General features: G+C 46.5%; 2 protein-coding genes across 3 annotated transcripts in view; both read left to right on the top strand.

The window, feature by feature from the left end:
* Shroom2 (shroom family member 2) overlaps positions 1 to 9,763 on the top strand; it is a gene marked incomplete at its 5' end in the record, with an annotated part of 71,347 nt that extends 61,584 nt beyond the window's left edge. The window contains 2 exon segments of one of the 2 annotated variants that reach the window (XM_013505603.1): positions 5,000 to 5,269; positions 7,142 to 9,763. In XM_013505603.1, the coding sequence (XP_013361057.1) occupies positions 5,000 to 5,269; positions 7,142 to 7,408 (537 nt within the window). 2 annotated transcript variants of the gene reach the window in all.
* A 3,688-nt stretch (positions 9,764 to 13,451) lies between these two features.
* LOC102020138 lies at positions 13,452 to 20,481 on the top strand. The gene is made up of 3 exons (XM_005406547.2): positions 13,452 to 13,595; positions 17,641 to 17,763; positions 19,702 to 20,481. Exons 2-3 carry the CDS (start codon positions 17,690 to 17,692, stop codon positions 20,348 to 20,350), a joined length of 723 nt encoding a protein of 240 aa, XP_005406604.1. The 5' UTR covers positions 13,452 to 13,595; positions 17,641 to 17,689; the 3' UTR covers positions 20,351 to 20,481.
* The last annotated feature ends 5,810 nt before the right edge of the window (positions 20,482 to 26,291 follow it).

The following is a 26,291-nucleotide window of genomic DNA, read 5'->3' on the forward strand; positions in this document are numbered from 1 at the left end:
TAAATTCATGAAGGGAGTGGCTCGAGGATGAGTGACTGTGAGAATAGCGGGAAGCAGGTGAGTGCTGTGAGCTGAGCTAGGCGGGCAGCCTGAAATCACCTCTGCAGTATGCAGAGAGTAAGATATACAGAAAGAGTGATCTGCGTGACACAGTTAAGGTAGTATGTGATGTTTGGGGTTGGTGCCTCCGCTCAGTATTTTATGCCCTGGGAGGTCACAGCTTCTTATCTTGACTCTGAATCCCAGCAGACAGCATGGAGCACTGGCTCTCCATCCCACCCCCGCTCACTTGTTTTATTTGGCGCTGCCCTATAGTCTTTGCTTCAAAGAGTACACATCAGCACCTCAGCTGGACCTGTTTGCATTGCCTAAAGCCAATTGAAGGGATAAGGAAAAGTCCCAGCCAACTCTGCGTACATCAATACATTCACATAGGGCCAGGTTCAGCCAAAATGGAGACCATTGCTCCTCGTTCAAGGAGAATTGCCCAGGTGGTCCTCCAAAGTTCCTGTTAGCATTGCTGTGACTCTCTACATGTGCCAGCTGGCCAGACCCGTGACATCATCGAGGCGTCTGATTTATACATGAGGGATGCAGGCAAGGCCAAAGACAGGTGTGAGTGTTATGGTTTGTGTCTGGGTGTCCCTGCAAAGACACATGCAGTCATCAGGTGAGCTTGTAGAGTTTGTGCTGGGATTATGGGTGTGAGTGCTACACCTGTCCCTGGGGCAGACAGTTTGCATATGTAAGGGAGAGAAAGAGGCTGCTTGCCGCCACTTCTCCCTTTTGTCTTGCTGCTTTTGCTATCTTCCGCTGCCATGAACGGTTGCCCTCTGCCATGTGCCACTCTGCCTTGGAGCCAGCTGAGTATGGACTGAAACCTCCACAAACTGTGAGCTAAATAAGCCTTTCCTTCCTTCTTTCTGGGTGTCAGGTATTTTGTCTCAGCAACGAGAGAAAAATAAGCAAGACAAGGGGACAGTGTGTTGTGTGGTTTCTTCCTGGGACCTTGGGTCCCCCTTAGCCATGAGTGCTGGGGACAGAAAAGAGGTGGCGGCATTGTTTCCTGTGGACCCTGCATGGTGGAAGGAGCATCCATAAAAATTGCTGGTTTTTTTGTTTTTTGTTTTTTTTGACAAAACCTTTGCAGGTGATTGTGTTCAAAGGATGCTTGTACTGTTAGTGATTTTTAAAATACCACTGATTGATTTTTAAATACGATAGGTTTAAATTTGAAGTCTTTGAAGAGTAGAGTTATTTGGGGGAACAAAGAGGTGGGCGTAGGGCCCACAGAGAATAAAACGTTGCTTGTCCCTAGGAGTAGAATGGAAGGTGGGTGCTTGCAGGCAAACCTAGTAGGAGGAAGCGAATTGTCCAGGGTCCCACCCCCGAGTCCCAGCCCATCAAAACTGAGGGGTGAGCGGCAGCTCGGGGCTGGCCTTTCTGGCACACTCTTGTCCCTATCGTCCAGAGTGGCATGAGTGCAAGAAATAAGCAAAGGAAGCTGGGCATAGGGGCACACACCTGTATTCCCAGCCACCTGGAGACTGAGGAAATAGGAGGCAGGTTCCAGGCCAGCCTGCACAACTTAGTGAGATCCTGTCTTAAAAAATAGAGCTGGGGACAGAGCCCAGCACTCCTGTGTGGTCTGAGCTATTCATTTGTGTGCTGCCCTGGGCCAGATCCCATCTCAACATGATGAAGAGCCAGTGCCTGGGCCCTGGGATATGGCTCTGTAGGACAGCCTGCCTGGCAAGCACAAGGTCCTGAGTTCAATTCCCTGTACCAAAAAAAAAAAAAAAAAAAAGGAGCCAATGTCTGTACGGTTTCAGTGGCCCTTTAACCATGACAGGGTGAATATTTCTATTTGACATCACTGCAAAATAAACAGGTAAATGAATAAACAAAAATTGTTTGGCACCTAAAAGAATCAGTAAAGGAATTCAGAGTCCTTTTAGACTGCCCAGCTTCAAGATGCACTGGCCAAGGTATGTTTTGAAGGCCTGTTTTCATACCTGATGTGAAATCCTCATCACTGTAATTGCTGAAGAAAACTTACTGAGGGGCTAGGGTGTAACCCAGGGGTGGAGCATATGCTAACTCTGTTCAAGGCCCTGGTTCCATCTCTAGCAAACCCCCCTACCAGCACCAAAAAGCAAAAAAGACAGCACACCTACTGAGTAGCACTTGCTAGTGGTCCTCCTGTCCCTGTGGGTCTCTCCAGTTCTTGAGGTATTCATTCAGGTCAGGACTGGCATCGGGCAAGCATTTGGAAAGTTCTCATACATTTTCTGTTTTGTGTTTTGTATCCCCTCAAATGATGACAGTCTGAAATGAGGCCATGTTCTGAGCTGCGGGATTCGGGGTTGATTTAAATAGTCTTTCTAGATAGCTAGGTAAACACATCACACAAGCTAGGTAAACACATCACACACATGGAGGGAGACAAGAAGAGAGGGAGGCAAGGAGAGAGAGAGAGAGGAGAAACATTTTTTAAAGGACTAGGGATGTAGGTCAGTGTTACAACCTTGCCTAACATGAGCAAGACCCTGGACTCCATCCCCAGCACCACAAAAGAAAGAGTGAGAGAGAATATAAAGGAAGTTGATGCATGTTCATGATTTCAATTGTAGGGAAAGAAAATGTCTTGCCACCCTGCATATCGTGAGGCTGACCTAGCAAAGCCAGAGCAATTTATAAATCCCATATGGTCCTTCCTGGGGAGAGAACTGTGTGTCTGAATCTCAGTGGAGCCCGGTAGCCTGGAAGATTGCTTACTGTTAATCTGCGGGCAAGCAGGGCATGCCAGTCAGCCTAAGGCAGGGAGATGGAGCCAAGAGGAGGCAGCCCTTTCCTGTGTGCCAGCGTTTCTCTGTTTGTTTTGCTTACAGAAATGCTAGATGGAGATTCTCTTTACAGAGCATCTGAGATGCAGACCTCAGTATGAAATGCAGATGTCCTCCAGTGGTTTGGTGTTTCTCCCAGTGAGAACTGACCTTTCCTGCTCACATGGACAGCAGGACGGTGGTTTTCACTCTCTTGTGCTGTATGGAGGGGGGCCGGCGGTTCCTGTCCCACGTGGATGAGAGCGGATATGTACCAGGCACCTCGTGTGCGTCGTGATAAGTACTTCCCACCCTGTAATCTTGACCATCTCAGCGGCAGCCCCATGGAGAGCTGCTGTTGATCCTGTATTGCTGTAGGATGTTCTGTCCTGGAGAATGGAAGCGAGCCTCCACCTCTTACTCTGCGAGCCAACAATCAGTTATTTAAACCCGCTCCAAACCCCAGGCTGAGAACAGGGCCCCATTTTAGATACTCACCATTCAGAGGAAAAGCTCAACACCGAAGAGAGATGCAGAACTTGCCGGATTCTTGCCTGATGCCAGTCCTGACTTGAATGAAAACGTCCTCCTCTTACTTTTCCTGTAGGGTCAGAGTAGTCCTTGTTGGCGTTTCCTGTTCACGAGCATGATTTTGTCTTCCTTTGCTTTGTGTGCCTGAGCACTGTTTGAATTTTAAGTCCGCGCAGCCCTCACCCAAGGAAGGAAAGCCCGGTGTTCTTGGATGAAACTTCTTTAGTGAGAGTGACCAGGCAGGGCTGAGCTGTCCAAAGCATCCCTGGTGGGATAAATAACGGTTGGCTTATGCTGTGGGCAGGTTCCATGGCAGAGAGGCAGGCTGGAAGAAGGTAGCTTTTGGAGGAAGACTTCCCTGCCAGACTCCTGTGGAGCCATCCTGAGAATTTTTCTGCAGTATGATGGTGGCAAAGCATCTATTACTTTTGTCCTAACTCACATCAGGCTGTATGGTGCTGCTTCACTGCAGGGCATCGGCTGCTCTAAAGGGTTCCTATAGCTTGTCTTTAGTTTACACTTTAAAAATGACTCCTTCAGGGGCTGGGGATTTAGCTCAGCGGTACAGCGCCTGCCTGGCAAGCGCAAGGTTGTGAGTTCGATTCCTGGTACCGGAAGAAAAACAAAAAAACAAAACAAAAATGACTCCTTCAAAGGGCTGGTGTGGGAGGCCATAGTTAGTGTTTATGTTACACCGGTCCATTGAGGAGGGTGAAGGGTTCAGGCGCATGCTGGTAGTGGTTGCACAGCAGCGTTCTGTGGACATCCATTGGCACAGAACACACCTTCCAGAAGGGCTGCAGTGACGGGGGCCGGGGGGAAGGGTTCGAGGCTCAAGGGCAGAGCACTGGCCTTGCACGCGTGATGCCCTGGGTTGTGTCCCCAGGCCCGGCACCCTCCGCCAAAGAAGCTCAAATAGTAAATGCTGCGTATGTTTTTCCGTAATAGAATATTAGCCACTTCTGTGCATCTTGGTGAAAATGAAGTGAGTCGGTTCTATTAGATGACTTTTAAGCTCACTAACATCCCCTTTGGTGGGTCTTAATTTTTAATTGCTAAGTAGAGGGAGAGGGCAGTTTTGAGTTACGGAATTCAGTACCGGATGTGAGACACTGGCAGCTTCTCCATCTGTCGGTCTTAACTGGGAAACTTTCTGGGGACAAAGCCCAGAACATTGCACAGGCCTTGCTCCTGCAGAGGGGGGCACTGGGCAGCTCCACTGTATTCTAACAGGGCTGTCACTGAATAAAAAAGGTTGTGTGTTTATTTTTTTGTATATGTGTATACTCTGTAGAATTTTCTTTATTCACTTGTTTATTAAATGCCAATAAGTTACCTAGGTGTCGTCCCCCTTCCTCTCATCTTATAAATAAATCCTTTATTATTTGCTGATGGGGGAATGAACCCCACAACCAGGTGCAGCAGCACACTGTAGTGCCAGTGTGGGAGGCTGAGGCAGGAGGATCAGGCTGGGGTATAACTTAGCCTTCCCTGGGTTCAGGGCCCATCACTGCAAAAACAAAAAACAAATTCAGCTAGTTGTGCTGAGTTACACGCAGGGAACATGTGCAGCGCTGGCCCTGGGGTGCAGGCACGGGCTGTGCTGATGAGTGTTTCTGTCTTGCCCCACATCCCTGCAGCAGGAGCTCATCGACAGTATCGGCCGCAAGCTGCAGGTGCTCCGGGAAGCCCGCGAAAGCCTGCTCGAGGACATCCAGGCCAACAACGCGCTGGGGGACGAGGTGGAGGCCATCGCGAAGGACGTCTGCAAACCCAATGAGTTCGACAAGTTCCGAATGTTCATCGGCGACTTGGACAAAGTGGTGAACCTGTTGCTGTCCCTGTCGGGCCGCCTGGCCCGGGTGGAAAACGCCCTCAATAACTTAGAGGACAGCCCTTCTCCTGGCGATCGGGTAACTACAAACGCGCTGGCTGCAAATGGGTGGGCCGGGAAGGCTGTGCACGGGGTGCTGGGGCAGCAGCTCCCTATACGGCATGTGCTGCTTCCTTTGAGGGCGGAACAGGGTGTGCTGCTGAAGTGCAGTGAGTTCTCCCATTGCCGCTGGAAGCTGCACTGCTGGGATCTCCCTTCCTTAGACGCTTTTCAGATCCTCCCCTTAGTCTGTGCTCACAAGGAACTCTTCCTGGACCACAGGCTTTCTTTCAGCTTTACCGTATGTGGGTCCGTAGACTGAGCTCATACCCCTCCGAAAAAGCAGAAGTACCCAGCGACAGACAGCATTTCAGTACTGTTGCCGCTGTGATTTAACACGAGTGAGTCTCGCTGTCTAGACAGGGTTAGAGGGTTTGTCCAGCTCTGCTCCCACTGCCGAGATGACCTCCCTTAGAAGGCCTGGTTCAGTTTTGTTATATATAGAATGAGGGGAGTAATTTCTACCTTGTTGGCTTTAACTCTTAGGTCAAAGATAATTGGTAAATCACCTTGTTCTGGTCTTACACATGATAAGCCTTGAACATGGTGAGTTATTACTCGTGAAACACGAACACACGCACACATTCTGTCTTCTGTGCAGCTGCCAGGCATTAGTGACTCTGGCTGGTTTTTTTGTAAACTGAGCTACATTTCCAGAGTCAGACAACATCTTACTTCCCTTACCACTGGAGGAAGTTGGCCTGTCCGAGCCTCTTCCTGTGACAGTATATGGTGTTTTTATTTTACTCACACTGAGGACCAAGACATTCCTCAGAAGCGAGCCAGAGGCCCTGGAAGTTTTGTGGTCATGGCACTTCACGGAAGTGGCACATCAAGGGCATTTGCACTTTCCGGCCACTTCTCAGTGATAGTGGTGCTAGTTCCGCTTTACCGACCAAGCCTCTTCTGTGCCTGGTGTGTTGCAAAGTGCTGCGTGGCCTTGCAGGCACTCCCATGATTGCAGAGCAGCTGCCCTGGTGCTCAGCCGGAAGTCTGGACCCTGGCTGCCAGGGGTAGCCCACTGGCAGAGCGGGGGCTTCTGCTTCCATGTGCAAGGCCCCGCAGCAGAGAGAAGAACCCGAGCTGAGGAAACGAATGCCTGGCACTTCCCAGCCTGTGCATGAGGACGCTGCGCCCATCCCTTCCTTTCCTGGTTTTCCTTCAACTTGGATTAAGTAGGGAAGCGAGGTGCATGTTCTGGGAGTACAGAGTGAGTTTCCTGTATTGGGAACAGGGTTGTCTGTGGCCCCCCGAACAAACCCTCATAATGAGTGAGGGGATGATCCCCAGGCCACCCGCCGTCCTGTCTCCTCTCCTATCTTTCGCTCTGTCCTGTGTCCTTTTCTGTGGTTGCACGTACAAATTCTCTTGTCAGGAGGTTGAGACATCCTGCCCTGGAACTTCATCACCCTTCCCTCCCGCCAGCCTTCCCGTAGCATTCTTGTGGAAAGGGCTTTGATGCAAATAGTGTCCACAAGTCCTTCGCCCTTTCGAGCACCTCCGACTTCTGTGGTTTCTGGTCCTCTGTTTTTGCTGCTCACCGCAATCTCGTACTTGTTCAAGGCAGGTGGGAGAGAATGAGGCCAGGACTATGAGAAAGAACCCAGGGAGTGCGCTCTTGGCTTCCAGGAGGACCTGAACAGGAGCCTGCCCCAGCCACATGGCACATGCATGCGTACCCCTGGCCTTCGGTGTGGGTCCCATCCTGTCTTTGGCGACATTGGGATTCCCTAGGACCATCTGATAGAGAGGCGTGGGAACAGCCCCAGCCCTGACCCATTTTCAAGGCGTGGGCAGGGGCTTCTGCCTTAGTCCTGGTCATCAACAGGCGCTTGCCTCTGTCTCCCCACAGCAGTCGCTGCTGGAGAAGCAGCGAGTCCTCATCCAGCAGCACGAGGACGCCAAGGAGCTCAAAGAGAACCTGGACCGCCGCGAGCGCATCGTGTTCGACACCCTGACCGCCTACCTCAGCGAGGAGAGCCTGGCAGACTACGAGCACTTCGTGAAGATGAAGTCGGCGCTCATCATCGAGCAGCGGGAATTGGAGGACAAAATCCACCTGGGCGAAGAGCAGCTGAAGTGCCTGCTTGACAGCCTGCAGCCTGAAAGAGGCAAGTAAGTGGCTGGTCAGCCGGGCAGAGGACAGCTGCGGCCTCGGAGCTCTGTCCACATGCGTGTGACCTCGACAGTGCTGATCTCCTGGAGAGAGACTCATCCCAGGGCACAATACCATTGTGTGGGCTTGGGATCCCTTACTGAACCTTTTAATTTCCCTTGGGAACAGAGCAGTTTCCCTCACATGTGACTACGTGAGATGCCCGGCACTGGCTGGCGTGGACCCCATGGATCCATTAGGCTGGGGCTGTGGGACATACAGACTCTGTCGCCTTCGGTGGAAGAGCCGCCGTTCCTCTGCCTTCCCATGCCAAAGCAGCTGCATGGAAAGACACCGAGAACATCCTCGGGATGCAGGAGCGGGGACGCCCCGGTGCACATCTTCCCTCGGGATGCGTCCGGGGATGGGCTGCTGGGTTGTGTCCTTTTCCTGACCAAGTATGAGTGTCCGTCCTCTCTGCCCTATAATCGTGTTCCCTGACCCAGCAAAGTCTCGATGAGGATGATAATTTATTAACATGTAGGAAAAGTGAATAGTTTCCTAATGGTTAAAAACCAGCAGGGAAATGGACAACCTATATGTTGGGTGCACTCGCTCTAAGCTTAAAAGTGCCACTTCAAGAAATGACGTGCATGCTTTAGAACCCACTCACATGACAGACACACCACTGTGGTCCTTCTCGCCAGGCATCAGAGGTTACATGATGTTATCCAGCCAAGTAAGAACACTTCGCTACATGTGTCCAGTACTAATGTGCTTGTTAACTATTTATTTCCTGAGACCAATGGAATATTTTTCTACTTACTTTCCCTCCAGAACATTAACCTTGTGCACGTATGGTCATTCATGATCATTGTTTTTTTGTTGCAGTTGTTTGTTTGTTTCTTTCTCTGTTTTGGCATCAAGTTGGTCCCCAGATATTGAGGGCCATATTCTGCGTACTGTGAGACCTTTCCTCTGCCTTTTCAGGGGTCCTGTGCACTATCTTAACTCTTAAACTTGACCTTTTTCTGCTGCAGAGTTTAAAGATTCTGTGCCTCTTGCAGGGGTGAAAATGGCAGGGCTCATTAAATAATACCATCATGCTGCAGTTTCCATTGGTAATCAGAGACTGAAAGGAAATGTTTGCAGATCATGTGTCTGCCAAAGGATTTGTACCCGGAATGTATGAAGACCTCTGGAAACCCAGTGAACGGCCCAGTTAGAAAGGGGGCAACAGACTTGAACAGACAGTTCACCAAAGAGGTTATACACATGGCAAATAAGCACAGGCAACAATGTCCAGCTGCTGATGGCTTGCTGATTTTTTACCTAATAATTGTGGGTCACGTGTATTGCTGGAAAAAGCTCATCTAACTAAAGCCATGGTTAATGGTGAGCCAGTCCTTCACATAACTGGGTATTTAGGTAGTATCTGTTCCTTTCTCCTTAGTCCCATAAGGAGTGAATAGGTTTCCCCTTAGTCAGCAATAACCACGGCCCTCCTAAAAAACACGTATTCACATGCGTGCACACATACACACAGAAACACATTCACATGTCACAAGCCTGACACAGAGGTGTCTTATGCTTGTGAAGTCTTTCCCTACAGCTGAGTCCTGTAGGGCAGGCTTCGGTCCTGCAGAACTCACGCTGTCAGCAGCCTCCCAGGGCCTTTTCAGAGGTGATCATTCCTGTCTCTGATGAGCTGTGTGACTCCGTGCGGCCCCAGCTCCCTCCTCCTTTCCACCTGGCCCCTTGCTGGGAGCACGGGCCACTGGCTGGGCTATCCACAGACCTCACGAGTAACTTGATTGTTTGTTTATAATTCAGACAAATTTTTGACCCATGCTCTTTATCCTCAAATTGAGTATTGTGATCGTCTTAATAATATACATGTACAATGTGAATAATCAAATCTCTGCATCTATTCCCAGCCTTTACACGTCTTTTTGGACTCCCGCCTTAGATTTAGCAGTACGTAGTCCTGCTTTGCTGTCCTTTGCGCCAAGGGCACATTATCACAGCCTTCCCTTCTGGTTTTCTGTTTGCCTCTGTAATGCGTGGTCCACAGGGAATGAAAGACTCCAGTGGTCTCCATGTACATAACTCAGTACATAGATGTATTGTTGTTATGAAAATAAATACGGTGCTACCAGTTGGCCCTGGGCATTCAAAGGTGGTCGTTGATTCCTGCCCCTGTCGTAGCAAAGCTGTGGAAGTCTGCAGAGTGGGCCTTCTCTCACTTAGATATGTGTCGCCTGTATCCTGCAGCATACTGTTTCAATTGTGTATATATTTCATAGTTGACACCACATACTGATCAATGGCGCATCCTGCTTGATTTTAACAAAATAAATACTGTGTCTTCGAGTGAAAGTAGTGGATCTTTGATTTACCTACATCACAGCTTTGTTAATAAAGTCAAAATAATGGGACTGGGATAAAAGAAATTTCGGGGTTTTTTCAGAATGTATCATGTCTTTAAACCATTTTGAGTAAGCTGTAGTACTGATTATCTGCTTGTAACTTGCAAGTAGGTGTAAGGCCAGTCAGTTTGCAGTTATAACAGAGTCAGGGGCACAGTTAGCTATTGTCTCAATAGTGCTGTGTAACAAAAAGCTACAACCGCACAGCAGTGTGCAGTGTTAACTTAGCTCTTGAGTTTGCAGATCAGTAGCTGATCAGGCAGAGCTCTGGGCTGCGTGCCCCTCTCCTGCCTCCTGGGAGCACCAGTTTGGCCTGGGTTATATCCCTGGCGGGGCACCAGAGAACAAGCGCAGGCCTAGAGCTCCTGTCATTTCACATTTGCTACCCTTCCATGCCCAAAGCACAGCACAGGGGCAAACCCAGAGTCCCAGGGAGTGGAACAGGGTCCACGTGCTCAAACGAGGGAATTGTGGAGACGCAGGGCCAAGAGTGGATACAGGGAGGTGTGAGCTTAGGGTTGTTTTTGGGTTCCACACCCCACTGCAGTGTCTACTAATACACAGATGCACTCAGTATTCCAAACCACAGAGCCAGCTTGCCTGGTGCATAGGCGCCTCTCCCACTTCCTAGCTGAGGCCCGCGTCCTCTCCCGTCATTGCAGATGAGCTGCTGTGCGGTGAGTGTGCCACTGCTTGAAGCCAGCTCTGGGTCACAGAAGTGGTACACTTGGTGTGGTGACTGCAGTACCTGTGCCTGCAGGAATGAGTTCCTGGGCCCCCCAGTGGATTCTGATGCCGGAGAAAGGGCTGGAGACAGTGGAGGGGAAATTCCTGCATCTGGATTTTTTTGGTTTTTTTTTCTACTTTAAAAGATTATTTAACCAAGGCCTGGTGGTTCGTGCCTATAATCCCAGCACTTGGGAGGCTGAGGCAGGAGGATTGCCATGAGTTTGAGGCCAGCCTGGGCTGCATAGTGAGTTCAAGACCAGCCTGAACTGAATAGTAAGATGCTGTCTCAAAAACAAAAGTTTCATTAAATTACCACTGTACAGCCAGAAACAGTGGAGTGAGGGAGTGACTTCCTCCCATCTGTTTAATTCTAACCAGCACCCTACAGCCATTTCTCCTTCGATCATCCTAAGAGGTGGAAAACAAAGTAACAAAACCCCAGGGGATCTCTGATGCTCTAGGCCAGACCACATGGGTGTGGGATTATTGGGTTAAATAACCCTTAGTTACTGTGGGCTGATCAGGCCCGCAATCTCCCTAGTGAGTGGACCTGGACGGGAAAGGCTTATCTAAATGAGACCGTGGAAATGCTTTCAGGGCTCCAGGAGGGTCTAACTCTCTTACAGCTTCGATATTCCCTGGGTTAGACCCAGACTTCTCTGGGCAGCCCCTATTTATTTGTTTTTCAAACAAAGGAGGAGGATACTCAAGAAAACGTGTGAATCTAGCAGGACCTTGGGAGAATTTTCCCAAGTAGCAAATTATGTCAATCAGGAGAACTGCCTTATCTTGAGGTTGGTATTTATTGCAGGAGTGTGGAGCCTGCAGCTGCAGTCTCCTTGTAGATAACCAGGGTTGGAGCCAAATGTCCTCAGCTGTGGCTTTATCTTGTGCTTTGAGGCTTCTCAGCTCCACAGGCTAATACAGGCCTCAGGGTGACCAGTGACTCTCAGAGGTTTACTTACTAAGAGTCCACTGCCCATCCCCAGACAAGGTGCCTAAGCTTCGGACAATTCACAAGTACACATGGAAAGCCAGTTTGTTAATGTTACATCCTGCGCAGAGCCACTTTGTGGTGGTCTCCATCAGTGGATCTCCTCGCCTGACCTTCAGTGTCCTCTACTCTACTCCACCCTCATTACAGGTCTCTAAATATGTGCTATATGTCATGCCTTAATTAAGATGAGAGTGATTGCAGGGGGGGCAAGCTTGTATGTTGAGAGCCCCTGAGATGGCACAGCATCCTGTCACTACTTTCCTGTCAATCACACCTAGAGAAGAAGAGGGGGACCTGGGCAGAGGTGCGTGTCCTTTAAATTCCAAGAGCCTGCTTTATTGGGGGCCGCTGCTGCTCCTGTGTGCTGTGAGCTGTGTGCATTGCTTTTGCTTTTCTATCACCCTGGCATCATTTCCGTCTCTACCATATCCTTTGTTGGCACGGACTTGCCCAGAGCTCAGTTCCCATGATCTTCAATAAATGTAGCTGCTTGCCGCTTGCTACTGGGTGTGCTCTTGATGGTTCTTTGTTCAACATACACAGGAGCCTGGACTACACCATCCCGTTACATGGTAATGTTTTCCTTTGAGTCCAGGAGTTTGAAAAGCGTGAGTCTCACTGAGCTGAAGTCAAGGCATGAACACAGCATCCTGTGCTCCCCTTTCTCAGGGCCCTGGAACAGAACTCATTTCCTCCCTTCCAGCTTCTCAGGGCTGCCCCTTCCTTGTCTCCTGCTTCTTCCTCCAGCCACAAAGCCAGCAGCTTAGCCTGCTCCCACCCCTCCGAGCCCTCTGCCACCTTCCCATCTCCTTCACCGGCTTACCCCCTCCTGCTCCCTCCTGCAGCCGCCTGGTGGGGACACTGGGCCCACCCAGCCCCTGCAGGATCGGGTGTCCATCTCAGGATCCTGCTTTACTCACATCCCCAAGGGCTCTACTGCCCTGTGGGCCCCGTATCCGCACCGCCCGCCCTCCCTTCCTTGCTTCCCCTTCCATTCCCTCCCTCTCTTATTTCTCCTTCCATTTCTCTACTTTTCTCATTCATATATATTTTTTTTCTTTTTTTTTTTTTTAAGAAACAGGATTATACTAATCATATCCTTTTAGTTAGCAAAATTGGGAATTATTTTAGTTATTCTTCCCCATGATTTTGAGTGACATCTCACTGTAAGGATATACAATGTTGTACTGAATGTTTTCCAAGAGTATTTTAAGATGTTTCCTTTTGTCCCAGATACAGTCTCTGCACACATCTCCCCTGACTTTGCTTGGAAGAACGCCGTCATCATGGAAGCACTATGCGAACTGCGCAGGGATTGTGACTTCCGTGTGACATTTAGTGCTCAGTAGCACACAGCTGACACTCTTCGGCTTTGTGGCAGCTGTTTCTTAGAGAAGCTCCCTCTGAGGCTTAGCAGGCCAGTGTCTCACAAATGAGGGCCCCCTCACCACATGATACCCTGGTCTTGCCCTTGTGCACCTTCTTGGGGCAAGTGTGACTCAAGCCCCGACCAGAAGGGCTCACGTCCCATCAACAAAACAGCATCTGTCCCAGTGTGTTGGGCATTAGTGGCCTTTCACAAGGAAATCCCATCCGGGCGGGTGCCGCTTCTACAAACCCTTGCATTTGTACACTGCCGCTGCCTTTCTACAACTGTGATGTAGGGAGGTGCTGTTTCTGACGGGAAACGCAGGAGATGGTCACATGGTCTTGATGGCCCATACGTGAATATACTGTCCCCAAAGACTGCCAGAAAGGCAGGGTACACAGTGAGTGTTGATGCCAGTGTGAAGGACAGGTGTCATTGTCCTGGTGAGCTGGCAGCTCAGAACTTGGCAGGTGGGGGAAGGGGAGGGATGGAATGCGGTACCCATGGGAACTGCAACAGAAGGCCTTCTCACTGAGAGCCAGACCACCGTGTAGGTGAGAGCTCCTGGCTCCTGGAGCAAGACGCTAGCGTGACGAGCCAGTGAGGATCTGTGTCGGTCAGCCCTGCCGGCCCAGTGAGCAGGCCCTCATCCTGTCTTGTCACCAGGTCCTGGAAGACACCACGCTGGTTAGTGGGGGCCTTGTCCTGCATGCTCGTGTATTCTTTTTATTGTGGTAAAAGAGACATAACCTACAGTTTGTCTTTCTAACCAGTCCTGAGTGTACAGCTCAGCCACACGAAGTACGTTCACACGGTTGTGTGACGGTCATCGCAGCACCTCCTGACCTTGTCACCTTCCCTGCGGGAAACCCTCTCTCCATGAACTGCCACCTCCCCCACCCTCCCTGTCCTCAGGCCCTGGGTACCACCTTCTCCTGTCTGTCTGTGGAGTTGACTCTCCGGGGACCCTGCAAGGGGAATCACACAGGATTGGTTCTTTTCTGCCGGACTTCTTTCACGCAGTGTAATGTTCTCTCGGTTAGTTGCAGCCTGGGACAAAGAAGATGCTCATCCTACCTGTGTTCCCACCTTCTGTCCATATCCCAGAAGTGACAGTGTTTATTGTCTACATATATAGGACTTTATATCTTGTATGTTTTTACATAAACCTGTGCCGTATATCCTGTCCTTAATTCACAGCAATGGAGCTGTTTCTACAGCATTCTCCAGCTGATAATTTTACCTAGCAAAGGGTCTGGAACAGCTTTCTTTGCAAGATATTTCTGCCCACCCATCCCTTGGCCTCTGTGTATCTTTCTCTGTAAGTCTCTGTGTGTGCCTTTCTCTCAGTCTCTCTTTCATCTCTGTGTCTGTCTCTGTGGGTCTCTCTCAGTCTCGGTCAGAGTCTGTCTCTCTGTCCCTGTCTCTCTTGGCCTCTTCAGTGTGAGGGTAAATAAATGGTGCTGAGACACACTGTGAATGGGAGAAGGCCTTTTCAGCTCAGACCCCTCTACCCTCACAGAGACGTTTTCAGGGTGCCACATGCTGTCCTTCCAGATCTCCCTGTGTGCATTCCCAAGCGTGGAAACGGGCATAGAAATCCTTTCCTGTTTACCCAGGGCGGCCGTCAAATGCATGAAGAGTTGTAGCTCCCTAAGACCTCGAGCAATGGATCTTTCGCGCTCACTGTGAGCATGTGTGCCCCCACACGCCTGTGCATATGAATGTATTTATAGATACGTGCCTGTGAGTGGCTGTGCGTGAGTGTGCCAGCCTCCTTTCTCTATCCCACTGCTGCCCGTCCAGGAGACTGCTTGCAGCCTGGCCATCCTTAGCAAGCCATGCTTGGTTCTCAGCGCTTGCCACAGACCTCCAATGTATGGATCAAAAATTCCCAGGACTTCATGTATTTTGAAAGAAGAGCTATATTTTTAAAAATCTGTAAGCTCATCATTGGAGACTATGATAATGTTCTCTGCAGCCCCATAAGCCTCGCTGCCCTTGTGGTCCCTTCACAAGTTGGGGTGTTGTTCCCACCACTCCCATGATAGCAGCCCTCCCTCCCTCATCCATCCCCTCCTAATGCTAAGGAGCATCGTGTCAGGGAAGTGTCTTCCTCTGTGGGTTTTTGCAGGACAGGGTAAGGCTGCTGCAGATTGGAGGAAGCACACGGTGTCCTATTGCATAGGCTGGGATCTCCGCTGCCTTCCCCAGACATGGAGTCTGCGCTGCTGAACTGACCCAGCCCTGAGACTTCCGAGGGAACCTGTGACTTGCATTCATTTTCATGCCATGCGAAACACTATTTTCATGAGTGCAGGGTAGCAGAGGGGTAGAGTTAGTTTCCTGAGCCCTTGGGCAGCAGAGGGAGCCACTTCTCCAGCTGTGCCGGCCAAGGCAGCAGGTGCCCTGGTTCCTGTATACTTGAATCTGCCTCTCGCACGACAAATCCAGTTGCACACATGTCAGTGCTTTCACCAGTCCAGGAGCTCCAGCACCGGCCTCAAGGGCAGTGCCTAATGTGATCCCAACAGAAGTGCTCAGTCACTTAAACCCGCTCAGGATTCCAGGCTGCCACTTACACTGTCCCTTCCTAAAACTTAATCTGGATGATCAGGACGATGCAAGGGATTTTTATGAATATGGCACGTACCAGGGTGACTCTGGCCATTGGAGCAATTTCTGGAGTCACCTGCAGCGGCCTTTACTCTGCCCTCCTCTTAGGGTCACGCCCGCCCTGTGATCCACTCCAGAGCCCTCAGTGCTCTCTAGGATGGGCTTCCCTGGCTGCTCCTGCCTCTCCCTTGCTTCATGGCCCCATCCCGAGAGCCAGCCCACATTCAGGGCAGGTCCCCACACTCAGTGGCCTCCTCTCCTCCCATTTCTAGCACTCAGACTCCTCCTTTTGGTGGAATTGGGACAATTTTCCTGCCAAGAGCCTCTGTCGGCCATGTGGCGTCCTCTCCGCATCTTCTGTCCAGCAGCAGGTGTTCGCAGCTACTTCGCAGGCCTATTTCTTCCCATCTGCACTGGTGACTTAAATGTCTCCATCTCCTTGCAGAGTGAATCTTCCTTGAGGTGGCAGCACTCGAGCTATTCCTCTACCCAGCACCCAGGGAGGTTTGTGCACATAACAGGAGCTCTGCACAAGGCTTCCCTCCACATCTCTCCACATCTTCTAAGGACACCACCATGTTGGATTGGGGCCCGCCTCTAAACCTCACTTGAGCTCCATGACCTCTGTAAAGACGCTGTCTCTAAGTAGAGCCTTATTCTAAAGGTCTGGGGCTATGAGTTCAATGTGGCTTTTGGGGGAGACACAAAGCCATGTGCCGAGGTAAAAAGGTTGCATGGGAAATGCAGAGGGGAAGGAAGGGCCTGTGCTGGGGGGACCTCATCCCACTGTGGGTTATGGGTGGTGTTTGAAGAAGCGGGCAGGGAAAGGGAAGCAAGTAAGCATCCCCAGGAAGGAGGCAAGGAGCCCTTAGGAAATCCCAGGGCTTTCTCAAAGAGGAAGGGATCAGGAGATGGAGAGAGTGGGGAGGGAGAGAAGGGAGAGGCGATGGAAGGGGAATGCAGATGTCACACCAGCATGAAGCGAGTGTGCATGAGGAATGGAAACGTGTTGCAAACACGTACAGAAAAGGACGGGGATCCATCCCCTGGAGCTGGGTAGCAGGGGAGGGAGGGGAGGGAGTCAAAAGGGGATTAAGGTGCGTTATGTACATGTGCCAACTTCCCACCAGGAGTGTACACGTTATACTCTAGAAACAGGTACTGATAAAGAAAAGGACTGCGGGGGAAAAAAAGGGGCTTGGGGGCATACCTGAATGTAAAAACCCTGGATTCAATTTCCACTATCTGCTTTTCTAGTGATACTTTCCTACTATGGTGAAATATACGTGCCATGAAGTTTACCATCTTAAGCACTGTGAGACGTACAGATCAGTGGCACTCTGTATATTTCATCATTTCCATCCATTTCTGGACCTTTTTCATGTTCCCCAACTGAAAAGCCATGTCCACCTACTGCCCTTCACTCTTCTCCCCATTCCTGGTGTGCACCATTCTACTTTCCATCTCTAGGAAAGCTGCCTCCTACAGGTTCCTTGTGCAAGGGCAGCATGCCGTATTTGCCTTTTGATGGCCTTCACTCACTACCAAGTCTTCAGGGTTCATGCAGGTGGTAGCACTGGCAGAGCTTTATGTTCTACATACAGGCCACAGGTGTGTATCAGCCCACCCATCAGTGGACATTGGGTGTGTTTTCCCACTGAGTCCCTTTGTGCGTAATGCCATGAACATGGCTCAAGACCCAGCCCTGACCTCCTTGGCAGGCATGCCCAGAAGCAGCATTGCTCAGCCACATGGTGTTTCCATGGTCAGTTCTCCTGATGTGAATGAATCCCATTGAGTATCATGAGGCGGGAGGCACTGTGTATGAGGACTTGACTCAGCATCGTCCCTTATATATATGCCACTGATGGTTGCATATGCCCTGTAACTAGCCTGTGCTCTATCTTCATGGCAGTAACATGGGGTCATAATTTCACCTCTATCACTGGACTCTCTGAGGGTTGAATGTGGTAACATACACACAGCATTTACACGAGCCTGTGACCTTGTACAAAGCACAGGGTAAACCTGTAGTGAGTATTTTACTGGAGCCCAGGATTTTTTAGGCCCTGTTTACTACCTCACATTTTACCTAATAGTACTTCTTTTCTTGTAGGTGGTTCGTTGCATTTCATGTTGGTTGGACATTTCTCTCTTCCCATATAATGGTTCCTACCTCTGTGAAGAATATTTGTCATCCCGTCATACTAATGTGGAAAATGATGCTCTTCACATATGGGTAAATGTGTATATAAGTTCCACATAGTCTTCATACTTGGCTTTTGAGAAAAACACGTCCCTACCCCACTGGTTTCAGACATGGGCAGCACCAGATCTCCCCAAGTTAGCACATTTTCCTGACGACCGTATTCTCCTTCCTGGTGCTCTCTCTCCTCACAGTTCCCCCATCCTGTGGTCCATTCCCTCAGAGCTCCTTTGGCAAGGAAGTGCTCTGGACACTGAGTTCTCAAAACTGCCCATCACTTCCATACTTGTCTCATAAAGCCACTTTCATAGTCGACAGTTGCCTTCTCCAAATGACAAAGGACATTCCACAGAAGCCTGGGGCCCAGTGGGGCCTTGCTGGAAATAGCAGGCTTCGCGTGAAGGAGATAGAGTGTGGCAGTGCCTAGAATGTTGTGCACGGGCAGAGCCCATATTGTCCACATGCTTGGGTAGACATTAGCACTACCATGCTAGGGAGGTTGCCTTCCAACTATAAATTTGTTATTATCCCTGGCACTTACCTGCATTTGAATGGACAAGGCAGTCAAATAAGTGGGTTCACAGTGTAAATGTGAAGTGTAAGTTTTGCTTTCTAGAAGATAAATGCTGCGTATGAAATACATCAGGATTATTTTAAGTTGCACCCAAAAGAAGCCAATATGTAAAGGGGGAGTTCTGAGCAAGCAATGGGTTAAAAGTGCAAGTAGGCATGGTGTGACACTTCACATATACATCTGTAAGGTCATGTTCACTCTACCCTTAATTATAAAGTATGTGTACTTCTCATTACAAAGCATCACAGATAGGCTGAGGTTTTATGACAGTGGTAGAGCGGTCTTTAGCATGAGTGAAGCCCTGGGTTCATTCCCCACTACTGCAAAACAAACAAATCAATAAGCAAATAAAGAAACAAATTGCAGAAATATAGGTAAATAAGAATGGAAAGCTCCTCTCTACTGAATTGATTTCCTTAGAGTTACTCCTTTTATGTGCATCTTTTCAAGTTTTAGAAAAATATGCTTGTATCTATTTGTATGTATAAAGAAAAGCAGATAAGTTTTTCCTCTAACACAAATGGTCACACCATATATTTTATTTTTCATTTTGGCTTTACACTGTATTCATTTTAGATTTTGTTTGTTTGTTTCTTCCTACATTTCATATGGCTTAACTCATTCTTGGCAATCTTAGAGATACCATAATTTATTTGGCCATCCTTCTGTTTATAGACATTTTGGTTACTTCCAATTTTCTCTATTGCAAATGACACCAAACTGAATATTGCTGCATAGGTTTGCACAAACTCTTATTTTACCATGAATTCTCAAGACTGGAGTTGATAGATAAGACATATGAACATTTCCACTTTTGAAAGATACTGCCGCACTGTCTTCTAATATCTCCTACAAACTCATACTCCTGCAGCTGTCATGGATGCCTAGGCTTCTTTTCTTCCCTTTCCCTCCCCTTCCCTCCCCTCTCCTCCCCTCTTCTCCTTTCCTTGTTCACCTCCCCTCGATCCGTCCCCTTCTCTCTTCTCTCTGTTTCTTTTTTCCTCCCTCCATCCCACCTTTCCTTCCATTCTTCCTTCCTCTCTCTTTCCTTTCTCATTTTTGCTGTCTTTTCTTACTTTGAGACAAGGTGTCAATATGTATCTAAGACCAGCCATGAATCACTGTGTAGCCCAGGCTTGCCTTAAAGTCTAGATCCTCCTGCCTCAACCTCCTGAGTGCTGGGATTACAGATGTCCAACCACATACAGCTGCTAGACTTCTTTTTCTTATCTAAAATGTTTAGGAAGGCAGTATGTATATAGAACATTTAAATGTAACTTTCATACATGGAGAACATGTAAATATTTACCACGCTCTAACCACAATTTATGCTCTGATTTTCCCCCCTTCCATGGTGTTCCTGGCTTGAATTGCTGCCTCCTCGACCTCCTCTACAGTTTCCCTGGAGTGAAGCAACAGATCTACGCCCTGATTATCCTCCTTTTTAGTTTTGTGATCTGGGTATTCGGTATTGTCCTAATGAACAGTCTATCCTGGCGCGTGTGGGAATTTGACAAAGAGGGTATTCTCATTGCCTTCATTGGCCTTTGGAAGGCTCAGTACTATGTCAGGGGAGGCATCTCAGGCTCGGCACATATTATAGTAGTAGAATCCAAAATCAGCAGTGACTGGACCCACGCAATTGAGCTTGAGTATGCAAAGGATCTAATGGTGTTGGTGAATTTTCTGCAGTCAGCAGCCCTGATTTTATGCACAGTGGCCTTTATTGTTAGCAGGTTAAAGACCACCTACCCAGACTTCCTGCAATTCTATTACAGAACCTCAGCTGTCCTCCTTTTACTCAGCTCTGGCTGTGTGGCTCTGGCTGTTAGCTGGAACTATGCCATGGACATTTCTGGCCAAAGCACCCTTGATTTCCCATTAAGCTTTTCTGTTGACAAAGAGGATGTGATCAAGAAACACTTGTCCCACGTGTTCCCACTGGGGATGGTCACTGCTGCCCTGTCCCTCCTCAATAGCACCCTGTGCTTCGGGTATATGTGCTTCACAAAGCCCAAGTCAGTGGCACCAAGTGATGTTCCCTAAGGCTCACATGAAAGCACAGAACTGAGGGCTGGAAGGTGTGGGAAGTCCTGACTGCAGGGTGCTTGAGGAATTTGCCACCTAGGTGGCATAGTGGGATGAGTATATCCTCACTGCAAATAAAATTTATGTCCTTGGTTTCTCTGTGTGTGTCTCAAGCTTCTGGGCTCCAGTGTTGCATCAGTCCATCTCTTCCTTGAAGGGTTTCATTTCCGGAAGTCAGCCTCTCAACACTTCCTGTTCATGTGTTGCCAAAATCCACAGGCAGAGAAGTGTGCTGGCTGGTGTGTGCCAGCTCACATCAGTGACAAGGACCAAATCCATGCTGGCCGCAAGCGTGCAAAGAAGCTCCCAGGTGCACACAGAAATTACCTGTTCTCAGAACTTAGAGGTCTGTCAGATGTGCTCAATGGTGAGGTCAGAGCAAGTTTCCCCAACCCTGCCACTATGGACATTTTGGGATGGGTTCTTTGGGAACAGAGAGGCTGGGCTGTGCATTGAGAATGTTAAGGAGCATCTCCAGCCTCTTCCCACTAGAGACCAGTAGTGGTATTAGTTCCCTCTGTTGCAAAAACCCAAATGAGTGGACATTTCCAAATGTCCTCTGAGGGGCGAATGTGTCCCTGCTGAGAACAGCTGGTGTGGATATAGCCAATGACCCAGGCCATTGAAGTTAATGGTGTGTTGAGAGGATGTGAAGAAATTGCTAATCTAATGAAAAAGTACACATTCTCATGCATTACCTTAATTCAGGGGTCTGTCGGAGATGAATGTATTTCTCCTTCCTGGGGACATTTAGCAGTGACGATGTCAATGAAAAATATGACCTCCATATCTCCATAGTATCAAATACTGTGTTATGGTTACTTAGCTGGATAGATGCAGGTGATGAGAGAGTCAGGAAACTTGGATCACAAACGTAAAGTAGAAATTATGAAACCTGGAATAGATTATGAAAAATCAATAGAAAAATGATATAGATGTTGTAAGAGGCAAGGAAGATAAAGTGAGAAGGCCCAATGAATATTTCATGGAATTTCAGTGAAATAAAAATAGACTGTGAGAAGGTAATGAAGGAAGTGGGGTTAAGTTTTTCCAGAATTACTGAAAGATATAAATCCTTAAATTGAGAAAAAACAGTAAGTCTTCAGTAGGCTAAATAAAAATAGATCCATACATAGATATATATGAAAGCATAGGTATCTTCAGGTATAAAGTGAAGTTGTTTGAGGAAACCAGAGGGCAAACAACAGATTAATGATAAAGGATCTACAGTTAGACTGGCAGAGTGTAGACTTTTCAACAAGAACAAACAAAAACAGTTAAAATGTCTTCAAAGGGATGAACATAATGGTCAACTGGTAAGCCACTGCTCACGAATGAGAACAACATAAAGGCAGCTTCAGGTAAAGGACTGTCAAAAGGACACAGTTCGGAAAGGAAGAAAATGTGCTTATTATGTGTTCTATGTAAGAGTTGAAGCTAGGTGAAGCCTGATCAGGGCTAAAGCTTGCTCATGTGGTTTTTTTCCTGAATCATTAACTTCAGCTTTTAAGCCAGTATGGTAAAAATGTAAGACTAATTTGTAAACAGAATGAGAATGAAATTGAAGTGGGAGCATGAAAAAGGAAGAAAGGAAATATGTTATTTTTCAATGTCAGTATGACTATATAAGAAATCCGAGAGATTACTCATGGCTCCATTTTAAAGAATTTTCTAAAAAAAGGATAGCAAAGTGATAATAGAGGGGAGTGAGCACACACAGGCACTAGGGGAGACTTGGGGGTGATGGCCAGGTTCTGTAGCTGGAGGGAGTGTTCATTGTCCCACAATTATACAATTTACTAAAACGCTTCAAAGCACGTACCCTAAGTCAGATAAATTTTATAGTTTGGCTTATGCCTTCTGACTATCATTTTTGCCTCCTTTTTGTAAAGAGGTTTTTGTTTTGTAATAGAGTTTACGGCTAGAATTTTGAATGCCAAAGTTCTACTTATTAAACTAAGAAAGAGTTTTCAATGTTAATGCCTAGTGTTTTTTCACTGGACTATTGTTTGTTGATATTGAAATTTATATTTACAGAGCAATACATTTTTTATGTAAAGAAAAAGAATGACAGTAATGCCTCCGTTTACAAATGCTTCTAGTCATGACCAATTCAGTTCCTGAACAAAAGTGTTGGGCAAAATTTTTGCTTCTTTTCTTGAACTCTGCATTGGTTGATGAACACAGCCACAGCCGTCTTTCCCAGAATCATGGAATGAATTAAATTCATGAATGGAGGTACCACAGTATACTGCAATAAGGAAATTTAGAAAGAAAATTCTCCATTCCTATACATCAGTCACAACCTTTTTTTCAGTTCTGGGGATTCATCTGGGGCTAGGGAAGCACTCTGCTACTGAAGCATATTCCCAACCCCAAACTTTTTTGTGTGTGCTTAGAGTATTTTTTAAGGCATCACAAATTACATATCCAGTGGTAGAATATTTAGTTGTTTAAAGGAGAAGCCTTTAAAGAAACACTGTTGTACATTACGATACAGCAGATCTAATGGATTTGCAAAAAAAAAAAAGAACCTAAAAGGAGGGGGATCTCACAGAAACCATGTATTAAGTAATTGCTGGATGATTTTTTTTTTTTTTTTTATGGTTTTTCCCTTTCTTGTGGTTTCCGTACTACCATCCTCAATCGCGCCCTCTCCTTGCTGTCAGGTGAAAACTGTGTGGTCCATGTTGTTGATTTCCACTTGGGAAATACCCCCAATATTAGCAATGAAGAGCAATAAAATATGAAGTTTGTCTTTTTAAAAACATTCGCAATGTTGTGAATCTAAAACATCAAGCACACACTAGCTGCAAATTCAATTAAGAACTTTTTTGCAGGGGCTGGGGATTTAGCTCAGCGGCAAAATCGCCTGCCTGGCAAGCGCAAGGTCGTGAGTTCAGTTCCCGGTACCGGAGAAAAACCAAAAAAAAAAAAAAAAAAAAAAAAAAAAAAGAACTTTTTTGCATGTGTCAAAGATGCACTGAAAACACACCGAAGGTGTTTTTTTCCTGAGCAGAATGCAAATACTATTTTATATCCAACTAAGCTTTGAATCCCCAAAATATAAAATACCAAAGCTTTTCCACATCACGTAGAAATCAGGAATGTATACCTTCACATAAAAAAATACACATACATACAAAAAAAATTCAAGGTGAGATTCAACAGTCATAATGTAAAAGCTGGACTGACTGGCCAAAATTATAATTGGCTAGTTTGATGAATCTCAGTAAACTTCAATTTAAAATAACAAAAAGCACTGTTTACCAACAATAAGTATAACAGTAATACTGTTCATATCATCCAATTTGAAACATGTAACCCGTGCCAAAACAAAGTACACTGAATAAAGGAATAAAACAGGCAATCTTTATAGGAATCAAGAGAATACCAAGGACTTTAAAAAACCTTAAAGCAGTAGCATCTTCTATATATGATGGTAAAAAAGAAAACTATAATTGAAAGCTATAATTAAAGACAGTTTTGACTATCAGCATAAAGAATAGGAAATTTTGGACTATATCTCTAAAAGACCTAAGTTATCACCAAAATACACATTTCTTGAGATAAGGGGCAAAGTTCCCATTTATGGAAAATATGTTCTTTTTTTTTAACACAGTGAAACAGAAAAATTACACCAAGCAAGAAATCTTTTTCTCTAAGTAATCTTAAATACCCCCAATAATGTAAATCTTAGTAAATAAAAATTTTCAACTCAGAGTTGAAAGAGGTTATTATTAAACATACTCAAATCTTACTGCTTGGCACCAAATTTTCAAAAATTAAACAATTGTTTAAACTAAATGTTCTTAAATCGTATTTGAAACTATATCTGCTTTTTTATTTTCTGAATGAAAATGTTCAGTGACAGTTTAGACTGAACTATGTTGTACATTATGACCAATCAGCTCTGATAAACCGTCCACTCAGTCCTGTCTGCTCTGTGACATCTACCTTTGCAATGTTAACCTCAAGATCACCCCGCTGAGCAAAACCTTGCCCCTTCTGGTTGGAGATGTCGACAAGCAGGACACCATGGAGCATAAAATTCTACCCTTCTACCATTCTACCACTGTCCTTCAGCAGCTCTCTCTAGTTCTTGTAGGGGAGGATGTGCACATCGCCCTGTCTCCCATGGGTCCAGAGAGTCCCCAAAGCAGCAGCCCCAGAACAGTGAGGGGACCCATGAGACTCCCGGAGGGCACCATGGTGGCTGCTCCCAAACTTTTAAAACATTTAACATTTAAGGGAGAATATAAATCTTATTTATTTAAACTCATGAAAGACAGCTGATAGAGGTATAGAGTTGCGCATCACTGAAACGAGCCTGTGTTATAAATTTAGTGATTTCCCTCCACTTACTCCAAATCCAAGTAAAACCTCATAGGAATTTCATGCTCATTTAGGGGCTGTTAGTTGCTGTGATAAATGGTAAAACAGCCATGATTTCACATAATACAGGTTTTATTGTTTGTTAAGCTATGTTTTCTTTGGAATATTTGCTGTTTTTTATAATATCAAAGTGTTCAGCAAAAAGTTATTCTTAAAAGTAACCAGCAGCATATGAAGCTTACAGTTGCCCTATAACCTCATCAGCACTTGCAATGTCAGTATTATTTTCTGTGGTATAAATGAAGGTGTAGAGCATGGTTATTATTGTAGGTCTTCTAGTAAGTGCACACTGATACCTCAGTGTCCAGGTAAATTGCATAGGCATATCCAAGCCCTTCTCCTCTCCCCACCAGGACCCCAGTAAATAGAGAAAATAGATCACAAATCTGTTGCTAATCCTTTCAGTCCCATTCACATTTTGAATTAACAAAGGACTTGAGGATTCATGGAAACTAAATTTGAGTCTCACCAACAAGGATGTTCTAACTGAGACCCTGTCTTTTCAAATGGGTGTTTGGTGTTTTTAAATACAAGTGTTTGAAGCTTCCAGCTTTTCCAAGTTTTCCCAGTCAGGTGCTGCTGCTGTGAAGTCTCTCTGCCTTCACTGAATGTCTCTAAAAATCGTGTTTCTTAAAATGCTTTAATTTTTTGCTATTTTTTCCTGTGCACAGATAATTCAATTTAGATATCAATTTGTTTTAAGGCAAACAAGAACAGCAAGAAGGACATTTTTTTTCTTTGCACTTTACTTATTTCATTTAGATCATTATTGATTCCATAAATATTACTCCAGTTCACAACACGTGCCAGGCACTGAGCATATGATTTTGTTATTTCACTGGGGTACAGCCTAGTACAAAAGGTGAGTAAATAAGAAGTTTATTTTAAAGGTAGACTTTTGGATAATTTGTTATTCTGCCATAGTACCAGAAGGTACTTCTTCCCTCTTGAGTCATGTTTAACTGATGCTCTAGGGCCTGGAGTTTGAATCTTTATCTTTTCCTTGTCTAATCTGAATTATGATAGCATCAACCAGTGTAAATACAGCCTCATAACACTCCATTTCCATTAATTCCATTTCATTTATGGTCTTCTTTTCATATTATTGCATATGTAATACTATTTACCAATTTTGCTTCATAGAGTCAGATGTATTTCAAAAGTAGAGTTTTAATTTGCATTTCCCTAGTGGCCAGGGATGTTGAGCAGTTCTTCATGTATCTATGTACTTCTATTTCTGTGAAATGTCTATTCATTATGCTTGCCCATTTTTTGATTTGGTCTTTTATTTTGGAGGGTTTGATTTTTTAAAATTTCTTTATATATTGTGGATATCAGTCCTGTGCCTGAGGAATAACTGGTAAAAACTTTTTTCCATTCTGTAGGTTGTTTCTTTTTTTTTTGTTGTTTTTTTTTTTTTTGGTTTTTCTCCGGTACCAGGAACCGAACTCACGACCTTACACTTGCCAGGCAGGCGCTTTTGCCGCTGAGCTAAATCCCCATT

The sequence above is a fragment of the Chinchilla lanigera genome, unplaced genomic scaffold (genome assembly GCF_000276665.1).
Source record: "Chinchilla lanigera isolate Chin_1 unplaced genomic scaffold, ChiLan1.0 scaffold00098, whole genome shotgun sequence".
Classification (NCBI taxonomy): Eukaryota; Metazoa; Chordata; class Mammalia; order Rodentia; family Chinchillidae; genus Chinchilla; species Chinchilla lanigera.

What these genes read in the sequence shown, in the direction of transcription:
- LOC102020138 (XM_005406547.2), top strand. Translation starts at nt 17,690, where the DNA reads ATGGTTCCTACCTCTGTGAAGAATATTTGTCATCCCGTCATACTAATG. An exon ending in ATGATGCTCTTCACATATGG is followed by an intron (nt 17,764 to 19,701) that starts GTAAATGTGTAT and finishes CCTCCTCTACAG; the next exon opens with TTTCCCTGGAGTGAAGCAAC.